We start from the raw sequence: 11783 nt of genomic DNA on the forward strand, positions 1-11783 counted from the left end.
CAGTGTTTTTACCTCACTGAGGGTGTAGTTTTAGAGGCCGTTCATGCCTCCTCCCTGGCTGTTCTCCGGTGGGTGTAACAGGTCCGGTGAATGGCACCGAGGGCTCCCCGGTGCGCTGTGCTCGCTGTCGGTGTCACTCCCTCTCTTTCCTCCGCTGCCACCGGAGCCAGAACCGGCGGATGATCCTCCTCCGGCGCTGTGAGTTTTTACATGTTTACTCAGGTGATCGCTCCTCATAAACCTCTTGTTGCACACCGGACAGGCGAATCTCTTCTCACCTGTGTGTGTGCGTAAATGTCGCTGCAGCTCGTCGGAGCGCGTGAACCTCTTCCCGCAGAAGAGCCAGTTGCACACGAACGGCCTCTCTCCGGTGTGCCACCTCAGGTGAGCCTTCAGGTGCGACGTTTTCCCGTAAACCTTCCCACAGCCCGGGATGTGACAGCTGTGGAGACCTTTCCTCCGGAGGCTGGCACCAGCAGGTCCAAGTCTCTCCGCCTCCTGGCAGTTCGGACAGTCGCAGGTGGCTCTACCTGAGTACCTCCTGGCTGAAGACCTCGGAGAGCCGGATAAAGACGCAGGTGGACCTCCAGAGAGCATGGTCCCACCTGCTCCAGCTAAGGGAGACGGGCTTGTGTCCTGATATGAAGATAACACCGGTTTGAAACCGTCCATCAGGTGCTGGCCAGGTGTCAACAGGTGTGGAGATGGACTTGTGGTGAAAGCAGAGTGACTTAAAGTGGAGTAATCTGAGTTATATCCGCCCAGAGGAGAGTGCAAAGAGCCCTGGAGTCCACTTGAATGTAGTGCTGCTCCATTTGGGTTCTGCACATCAATCCATCCGGCTCCAACATCCCACCACGCAGTCGCTCCTCCTGCGGTTCCGACCTCTCCGGTGGGGATGCCGGGATGAGACGACTTGAACCAGGACTCGTAGGGATGCGCGACGCTCATCCTGGGATAAATGCCCTGCAAGCTGTCCACCGAGGTGTGCACTTTGGAGATGAAAACCGGCTGGTGGCTGCTGCTGCTTTCTTGCGAGGAGCCGCAGCCCGAAACCGACGCTTGGAACACCGAATAGTCGTTTCCAAAGTGCGCGCCGGAGGATGCGCCAGATGTGAGAGAAAAGGCGCTGGTGTTGGAGGCGGAGGTGTTGACGAAAGAGTCCGAGATGCCGGAGACATTGCGGGACACCCCGAAGCCGGACAGGCCGGATCCGAGGCTGCAGCTGCTCGACGCGGCTCTTTTCCACGGGTGGAAGCCGCCTTTTCCAAATGATGAGGAGGAATTATCCGATATTGTGGAGGGTGAAGGGCTCGGACTCCCTATCTTGTTGCATGTCGCAGCCAACATGGCTAAAGGAGTCGATCCTAATCTCGGCTCCTCCTGAAGAGAAAAGAAGACAAGCTGTGTGTTAGAGATTGGACTGGTCAAGTCTAACAAGTTGAACAGGTTTCATCATTACGCACACATTTTTAATGCAGTATTTCAGCTTGGAAAAAAAGAGGAGGGTAAGTTAGTAAACTTGTTTTGAACAGATGTCTAGTATAAACTGTTTTAAAGTTTGTAAATAAATTACAGTATTAGATCATGCACTTTCCTACTTGGACGAACAGAAATGCGACAGACACACACACAGAGCTCTTACAAATGCATGCCAAACAGGACACCGAAAGGAAAAAACATGCGTGAGATGGTAAACTTGTTTTGAGCAGATGTCTAGTATAAACTGTTTTAAAAGTTTGTAAATAAATCTAAATCAATCAATCAAAATTGTATTTGTATAGCCCTTTTACAATAACCAAAAGGTACCCAAAGAAGTGCTTTACATTAACATCAAGAAATAACAGCAGGATAAAAACATAACTTATCATAAAATCATAGAAAAAGGTGCACAGGAAAAAAATGTCACCGGGATTACTAGGTATTAAAAGCCAATCTAAATAAAAAAAAGTCTTAGATTTAAAAAGTACTATGTCAGTGACAGTGCGTATATCAGGAGGTAACTTGTTCCATAATTTAGGAGCAGAGACAGCACGATCACCCCACAGTATTTAAATTACAGTATTAGATCATGCAACTTTCCTACCTGGAAGAACAGAAATGCGACACAAACACAGCTCTTACAAATGCATGCCAAAACAGGAACACCAAAAGGAAAAAACATGCGTGAGTTAGTAAACTTGTTTTGAGCAGATGTCTAGTATAAACTGTTTTTAAAGTTTGCAAATAAATCACAGTATAGATGCATGCACTTTCCTACCTGCAGAGAACAGAAATGCGACACACACAGCTCTTACAAATGCATGCCAAAACCGGACACCAAAAGGAAAAACATGTTTTTTGAGGCACAAACTTTCTATCTATTCTCACACGAACCGCTTGCTGGAAATATAACCAAGCCTTTGCTGCTACTTTGCGGCCGCCTGTAACTTTTAATCCCCCTCTCCTCTCCTTCCTTGGACAATGACAAGAACTAATTAAACCAGTAAAAGAAAAAGTCCTTTTTTCGACTCACCCCTAGAAGTGAAGTTGCCATCACACACAAAAAACACTGCCCTCCTCAGAGGATCTTTTTATATTTATGAATCAGAGCACTGTTTTTTTTTTTTTTAGAGGTGTGCAATACAATGATGTGTTCCGCCCCATTCTTCCACAATTGTAGGCTCCTCTACTGGCTTTGAAGTGCCGCTGTGACACGGGCGACCAATCAGAGACCGCGTCCCACCGCATGCACCGCCACATAGAGCAGTGAGGTCATCAATAGAGCGCCTTCAGACAGACAGCCTCTCCACTAAGACAGCCTCTTCTCCACCCTCCTCCACCCACCACCGCCTCCTCCATAATAAAAGACAGCGGAAGGAAGGTAAAGTTAAATGAGAGTGAATTAGGAAGGAGGAATTAGGAGGCCACTTATTGAGATTTTTTTTTTACAGAACATCACAGTTCCATAAATTTAAAGGAAAAAGCAGGATGATGATGACCTGTGTGCTTGGTTTAAATCAATAAATAAACTATGACCACACCACCAAAAAAAAGCTAAAGAGCCATACAACATAATGCTATAAATAAAATGAAACTCACATTTAAAATTCAGTTTAAAATTAGTTCCTTATACTGTGGGCCTATACTTAGCTCGAAAAGTTGTTATAAACTCTTTCCCTAGATATATGATGAGGATGATGATGACCTGTGCTTGCGTTTAAATACAATACGATATAACTTTATTGTCAGTTTGCACTGAAATTCATTTTGCATCCAGCTCAGTTTGAGAAAAAGTACACATACAATAGACATACTGTTACCAAAGACAAACACACAGACAAGTAAGACCCATCAGACAAGAAAAACAAAACACATCACAATTATTCATATATAAGCCATTATAAAATTACCATCTGTCCACTGGATTTACATGTCTTTAGCAGCACATTAATTATTATTTAGCAACAAGATGGACTGATGGACAAAAGCGTTCTTTAGCCTTCAAATCAATAAACTATGACCACACCACCAGAAAAAAGCTAAAGAGCCATGCATACCATAATGCTATAAATAAAAATGAAAATTTAAATTCAAAATTATCTACTTAACTGTTGTGCTTACTTTGCTTGAAAAAGTGTTATAAACTCTTTCCCCAGATATAAAACATTGGTCAAACTTTTAAGTGGGTCAACTAAGTTGTAACAAAGTAAAAAAAAAAATAGTCTATGGTCTTAATAATGAATAAACCTTTTACTTTGTGTGAATGTAAATTGTTTGACTTTGGCCAAACAAATATGTTGATTTATATTAAATCAGAATTTACAGTTTCAACCAAATCATAAATATAATTTGAGAAAAACTAATAAATTTAGCTGTAACAAATTAGAGTAAATTTTTTAGGTTGATCTAAATTACCATTTTTTTCAGTGTGCACTTCATCCTGCTCCATACTTTATCTTTTTTGAGCAGCTCAGGTGTTTTATTTTATTAAAGCCTCCCCAATCTTCCTCATATTTCTGGCATAAATCACCCCACAAGATTTTGCACGTTTTTCTTAACTTCTTAAGAGTTAATATACACAAACTATTACACAAGATATAAAGGCTGCATTGTTCTGGTGGTAGGACCAGCTCTCAAACTTTCACATTACTTGTAATTGCGTTCAATTATCTTAACAAGTTTTGATTAAAACTGGTATAGATGGTGCATTCCGGTGCAGGATTATTCATTTTATTATATTAAGTCTAAAAACAACAGATGATGATGAAGAAGATGATGATGATGTTGATGTAGTTGACTTTATAGACAAAATTGAAAAAAAAAAAATCTCAAGATGGTTTATTGGCTTTATAGAGACTGTTGGTGCTGCAGGTAACTGAGATTATTTATTAAAGTAAGTGCACTCTTGTGTCAGAGTGAAAAATAAAATGATAAGCTGGTTATATTGAATAGGTTCATCACTTTGCCTGCTGACATTTAGTTAAAGCTACTGAGAGAAAAAGCTGCTGTTACATAATAAGGACTTGTAGGTAAAACCCTGTGTGTGTGTTGAACCCTGGAGACTCTCTGTGGGCGCTATTAGCATGCAGTGCTTCACTGGGAGCATAAATTTCATTTGAATTTCAAATTTAATAACGCAGGAGGTTTTTAATCATCCAGCAGTTTTATTTGTTTGATATTAACATGCTTATTGACCGGGTCTGTTGACCAGCTTGGTCATTACAGGACAGGGAAAAGTTAATTAAAACGACCAGGGGATTATTCATCACATCATCTGCCTAACCCATGTCGCTTCCTTTATTACACAGCGTGATAGATGGACTAGCTGATTAATTCTTGTGTTTCTAGGATTGGACAACAGCTTTTTTTTCGGATTAATTTACAACCGCTTTGCCTTCAGGTATAAAAAATGAAGGAACTAAAAAACAGCCAAAATTATTCATAATGTTGCACAGTTTAAAAAAAAAACCCTGCGAAACACATGCAACAACATTGCACATGTTATCTTTTTATTATTATTCTTATTCTTACAGCACATGTTATTTTAGTTACCAATATTTACCAAATATTTAAACACAATTTTAATAAATTCTCTGACATTTATTTAATACATCTATCTTTATTTGAAGCCATTCTTTAAATATGCATTTAATTATTTTAGGGAAAAAGGAGAAATAATGGTACATTTCTAAGAAAGCAAGGGCAGATTTGAGATAAACGGACACATTCACTTAGCTTATTGACGTTGGAGATAAGAAACAACTTGCATCGATCTGCTTTTCTGCTCATTCATTATTTTATTTCCAACAAAACTAACCAATCACACAAACATGAACATGATGCAACCGCGTTTAAAAGGGCGAATAAAAATGTGACAAAGTATAATGAGGAGAATAAAAGCTACATACCGTGCTCCTCCTGCAGCTCCGCGGTGCATTGATTGACCCTCGACGTTTTCTCTAAGCAGAGTAAAACACAACATCTCCTGCTGCCGGTGTGACTGTGCACCATGCCAGAAAAAAAAAATGTTACTCTGTCGATTCAATTAGGAATTAGAAATTGGAAAAATATCCACCTACCACTTGTTTCCTCTACATGCACCCAAACTCCTAATTTGGCATATAAAAGATTACATAAATATATCATATAATTCGAGTTTATATTTCACAAACACCTGTGATCAAACTGGTTTTCCCTCTTCCTCCCTAGAGTGGATTCTCAATATTATGCGCAATAGTGATTTTACGCATTTGGAGAGGTATATGGAGCTGCAGCTACAACATGTTTGGCCTCTGGTGACAAATTACCCAGCGATCATATACCAGCAAGACTGATGTCAGAGGTCAGTGTGATAACATGCTCGACAGGAAACGTCTTGCTGCTGGAAGCTATACAAGAGATATTTAATCCATGTGCACTTCGAGAAATGTGATAATTTATTCTTTGCGCACAACCTCTCCGGAAAAAAAAACAAGCTTTTGTTGCCTGTTGCGTCCTAGTTCAGATTGTTGATGCACAGGTTGTTCTTATCGCACTGGCTGTAACTGTAAGCCGCATTGAACAGATGTCCCCATTGAAAGGCTTTCTTCTCCTACAACACATGGGCTATATTACCATCATGAAATCAAACTCAAAACCTGTCCCTTTCGCCACCATAATGACCGAGTTATTCTGGGCCGCTGAGCACGAACAAAAAGTGTGTTCAATATTGCGTGCTGCAGAAATCACTCCTGCTTAGAGAGAAGAGGGAGAAAGGAGTCAAACCAGAGATGCAGAAATATACTTTAATGTGGAAATTTACAAAGCAACTTGGTAATCTTGAAGGCCTTTCCTTTTTTTCAAAGGTTTTTCTGGGAGAAAAAGGAAGGTAATCACTTGTAGCGTTCACCAGCAATTAGAAAAGCACTGCTTGCTCAGGGTGCATATAGTCATACTTATTACTCACTCATTTTTTATGCAGTTATTTTAAAAATAGAAATATATAGGGTACATTATTATTATCTGGTATTAAGTCATACTATATATGTATATGTTCTTAATATGCCTGTATATATTCTTACTATGCCCTTGTACAAAGTATTTCCTCTTTATAATTGTAATGTAATTGTAATGTAAATGTAATATAACTTATTATTTTTAATGGAGCTTTCCACAAAAAAGTATTTCACACGTTTGTACCTGAACAACCGGCGTGACAATAAACATCTTGAATCTTGAATACTAATTAAGAAACAGATTATCCTTTTAGTAAATTATTGGAACAGATGGATAGACTCTGACTTTCTTCTTGTTGCTGCATCAAAACATTACTGCCCTAACAGACACTGTGTAACTGTGTATATGCAGTATAAAGTATGCAAGAGAGTAAGTAAGAGAGCAGGGTCTGTTGGTTGTTGTTTTTCTCTGTTCACCAGGAGGTTGGAAAGAGCAGATGTCCGTCTGCACCGTGAGCTGCCAAGTGGGTCCGGAGCGGTGGCAGCCACAGACACAAGGGCCCAAATGGTGTGACAAAAGATGTGCAGGAAGCCCCTCTCCGCCTGGGTGAGCCACAGAGAGGGTCTCCCCTCTCTGCCAGCCTGCACGGACACTCACAACACGAGCCAGAGTGGTGGCAGCAGCAAAGCCATGTGTTGCCGGCCTGGGGATGCACGGTACACACACACCACCGACACTCATATTCACACAAACATAAACACACATGCATATGCAGGAATGTGCAAATAGAGGCCAAATCCCCATCCTCCACTGCCACCAATGCATACTCTACACCTGCACATTGCACTCAGCCCTAAAGCATATTGATGCTTCTTATAAAACCTTCATATATAGAAAGCCAGTCAGCTATTTTTCAGGGTCACTTTTATCTTTCAAATGAGCTGCTGACAATGACGCACAAATGTGGTGACATGAATATTAATGATGTAAGAAAAAAGCAGGAAAAATAGTAAACAAACATAATATCCTTTATCTATATGTCAGTAGCTCAAAGTGGAGATGGTGAGCTGTTTTCCCCTTTGAGGTCATGAAATGAGGGTGATGAGGCCCTGAAAGTGTTAGAAGCACAGGTGTGCAGCATGGCCTGTACTGAAGGGGTGCACTGAACCATAAACAATGATATAAATGTCTGGCAAATAAAATGGCTAGTTAACAATCTTTTGACTGCTCTAACCTCTGAGCCTTTGTCGGGTATCGATCAGGCAGCTGTTCCTGGCTTTGTCTGGCAGGATGGGAGCATCTGGTTCCTCCTGGGATGAATGGAGAGAGAGCCGCCAAAAAACTTTATTCTGCTTTTTCAAGTCAGGAGCAGAAAAAAATAAAAAATAAGAAGCCGGTCACCACCTCCATAGGTTAAAAAAGAATGTATTTATTACATTCACATAAAATAAAATCATGAAATGAACTCATCAGGCTCCTCAGGCTGCTTGAAAGCTTTAATTTAAAGTCGCTTGTTATATTTAACAACCCCCTGCCACTCTTTGTTCCCCAGTTGCCATGTTGTTGGTTTACATGGAAACCATGTAAATGGTAATTTGGATGGGCACAATTTGCCTCCCTATATTAAGATAATTGCATGTTAAATAACGGACATCCTCAGATTTGCAGTGGGTGCTGTATGATGGGTCTTGTCGCAGCAAATATGTCAAGACAAGGTGCTAATGATCTGTCCTGTCAGTCAGAGCACGCCTGAAATTCTCTGGTCAGGACTTTATAGTTCAGGTTATACGGCTGGTGGTGCTGCCCTCCTAATAAAGCCCATCAAAATCTATCTCTTCTCTCACCAAAAGTCTGTCTACTAGTTATCAAAATGAAATGAGTTGAATAATTAATCCAGCTATTTATTGGATAGCTGTGTTGGATGTTCAGATCTGTATTTCCCAGGCCACTTGTTTGCCTGGCAGTGGTGATAGAGTGTTTCAAACACAGGCTGTTTATGATAAACAGAGATAACAGTGTATTTTGCCGCCATTTGGCTTGACTGCTATATCTGTGGGCCACGAGGTCTTCTTATTGACTTTCACTGAGCCCAACATTGCACTTTGTCAGCGTGAGCGGCAGTCTAAGAGACAGGCGGGCGAGGCAGTCATACAAAGTGAAGTACTTAGGATTAGCCCTGGCTCTTCAAGTTTCAGTAATTATCCTCCTGGAGGCATTCTTGCTGTGTTGGATAATAATGGAAGTCCGGGTGTACGCCTGTCACCTCTCAAGTGTGGGTGGAGGAAACCGACGAGAGGCACAGGACAGAGAAAATGTTTGCTTTTCTGTTATGTCATCCGAGGAGCACAAGAGTAAGGCAAACTTGTATTGTTCCCTCGAAGCTGCACACAAACGCACTGATTTTATTCTCTGCTTTAACACGTGAGACACACGTGATAATGAAACATGTTCTCCAAAAGGTGATAATGTGTTCTCGGATCAAGTGTAATTACCGAGTGTCAGGCGTGTGTTTTTCATAAACAAATCTGTTAAAACACACAGTTGCATTATTTTGTTTTTGACAGTGAGTGTCACCTGATTGGCGTTGATTACATTTGCAAGCTGCACAAGTGATCCTTATTCACACAGGAAGAATAACTATGTATTTTCTTTCCACTCCTGACATGTTGCTGCAGTTTATTTATCACATTATCCTTAAAGTTTCACTCAAGTGCATGTTGGAATAACAGAAAAGGCCCTTCCATCCAGCAGAGAAAACACAATGCTTTAATTAAGAGTCAGTCCGATTTCCCAGAGGGGAGATTGTCTTCTTCCATTAACTTAGTTTATCATATAATAAAGAGGTTGCCTTGTCCTTCTCTACCCAGACAATTGGTTTTAATCAGCCAGCAGGCCTTTCATGGTTGATAATTTATGCTAAATTGACAAGGGTGGAGGATATCACAGAAAATCATTATGACAGGGCTCAGGTCACTGCCTGTCACCGTCTTGTTTTATCCGTCCATTGAGCTGCACGGACAACAACAAAATTCAGAAGTAAATGTGATGGAAATATTAGCTTGGGAGGCCGCTCATCTCACATCTTCAAAATAATGATTTAGAATATATTTCATTCATCATGTGAAAGTTTTGGGCACATAGTTGCAGTACCCATTGAGCTAGTAGCTGTTTTTTCATTATTATTTTTATTCAACCTTTATTCAACCAGGAGTAAGCACTCATTGAGATTAAAAATCTCTTTCCCAAGAGTGTCCTGGCCAAGATAGGCAGCAGCAGAGCTACACGGTTATAGACATAAAACAAACATAACAATTAAAAACACAGACAAAGAGCAAATTACAGAATCCTAAAGTATCGAAAAAACATTCAACAGCATTCAAAACATCTGCCGCCAGATGTGCTTGCTTCCAAGTCTTTTAGAAGCACTTAAAAGACATTCAGTGAGACCAGCTCTTGAAGATTCAGTTAATTTTGTAACTATTTACATCATCTACAGAGTAAAACAGCACACAGACAGGAAGTTACAACTTCAAAAGACATCAGCTTTTACAACGTGATTCAACAGGTTATTCTTCTGGGGGAAAACAAATACATTAATATCATGTAAAAGTGAGTCAATTTCTGTGTCAAAACAAAACCTCAACACACAGCAACAGATTATTTCGGTGATTGTACAAGTCCAAAAATGCCTGTTTCGACTTTAGTTTTTTAAAGTGCGGACTGTGTGAAGTGTGAAGTGTGAAGAAACAAATTGTGATTTGAAGTGAAGGGTGGTGGTGGTGGTGTGGTGGTGGGTGGGGGGATGAAGAGAGGGAGACGCAGGATGAGCGTGAGGAGGAAGCAGGGACACACTTCTCGCCTTGCAATTTAATCACTGTATACCCAGGGAAGTATTGACAGTTGTCCTGTGGAAGCTATTAAAGTTACTGTCCAAGGTTAAATGAAATTGCAGTTTATCAAGGCAGCATTGAGAAAATAAGGGAATCTGTTCATGTCTGTTGATTAATGTGGAGCGTGATCAACACAAGGGGTTCATTAAGCTATACATCACCGGGGTAATTTAACATGTCATCGCGCCTGCTGTCGCATCCCCTTCACACGTTCTGTGCATTGTGTACGTTCGGCGTATGTGTGTGAGTGTGTTGAAATCAAGAACTCTGACCTCACATTTTCAGACGTGATTGGGCCTGTGCGCCTTTGTGTTTTAGCATGATCAAAACTTCAAAATCCCTCCTGTAAAACCACGTAGCATGTCTCTGCAGAATCACTTATGTTGTATGAGGGCATAATATAAACATATAGCGTGATATATTTTAATTCAATGTGCCAGTATTCAATCAAGCATCAGCCTGGAGGGGAACTCTTACAGAATCAGGGCACTTTCTTCCAAAAAAATGTTGTGATTTGAACTAAAACCAGACTGTTTTTTTTATCCTGATCATCATCACCACTTCTTATCCTTTTATCAGCATACTGTTCATCTCTTTGATCACTTGTAGTTGCACATGCAGCAGCTGATGAGCATACATAGAGGTATGCTAATCAGGCCTGGGACCTGGAGCTGTGTTTTTTTTTTTTTTTTTTTTTGCCTGGTGGATTTGTTTACTGGTGGATAATTGATGGTGCTTGAGGGACAGGCGTGAGTCGGACATGAATCACGGGCGACATGGCTCATGATAAGGAGCTGAAAGTCGTCTGTAATTAAGCCGGGCACTAGAGACCAATTGTTTGCAGAATGATTTGGTCGGGGCTAATTGACACTAATTGTTTAATCAGATTTTCTTCCCCTCCATACTGCAAAGCAAGTGTGCTCTACCAGCACCTCCGCCGACAATGCAGTGAAAGAAGCTCTTGATATGAGATTCTTGAGGGGGCTGGAGGTGGCTGGAAATCTAGACGTCTTGTTATGACAGCTTCTCAAATACTGCAGGACTGTCATGTTTAGTCGTATGCCTCAGTGACTACAAGAAATGCACGTATACATGCATTTTACTCCAGTTTTGGATGTGGTGTTTGACTCCTTTTATGTATCCTTTATCCCTTCATGTATACAGGAACTTGACTTTTGAAGCAAGTATTATAATGTCGCTGTTACTGATATTAATAGAGCTTCCACCTCTTTATCGAATAGTCAATTAAGCGGTTGTTTTGGTCTTAGTCGACTAAGATAAGATAAGATATAGTTTGTTGTCCCAAGGGGAAATTTTGCTTGGGCAATAGTGCTGCACACAGCTGCCATCAGCTTAAAACAATACTGTACATAGCCAACAAGACATTGCAGTAGTACACCAGGACATAGTAGAAAAACATGTCAAATATTGCACATTACCTGAGAAAACTATATATGAATAAATAAGCATTAAAAA

At 40.7% G+C, this 11783-nt stretch overlaps 1 protein-coding gene across 2 annotated transcripts; it reads right to left on the reverse strand.

Moving 5' to 3' along the window:
* Positions 1-2667, reverse strand: sp8b (sp8 transcription factor b). 2 transcript variants are annotated; one of them, XM_037784039.1, is made up of 3 exons: positions 2516-2667; positions 279-1383; positions 17-196 (listed from the first exon to the last, which is right to left on the reverse strand). In XM_037784039.1, exons 1-3 carry the CDS (start codon positions 2534-2536, stop codon positions 42-44), a joined length of 1281 nt encoding a protein of 426 aa, XP_037639967.1. In that variant the 5' UTR covers positions 2537-2667; the 3' UTR covers positions 17-41. The 2 variants fall into 2 exon arrangements, with proteins under 2 accessions (XP_037639966.1, XP_037639967.1); XM_037784038.1 differs by having other exon boundaries at positions 1-1383.
* Positions 2668-11783: the final 9116 nt, after the last annotated feature.

This window comes from Sebastes umbrosus, chromosome 11, assembly GCF_015220745.1.
Source record: "Sebastes umbrosus isolate fSebUmb1 chromosome 11, fSebUmb1.pri, whole genome shotgun sequence".
Classification (NCBI taxonomy): Eukaryota; Metazoa; Chordata; class Actinopteri; order Perciformes; family Sebastidae; genus Sebastes; species Sebastes umbrosus.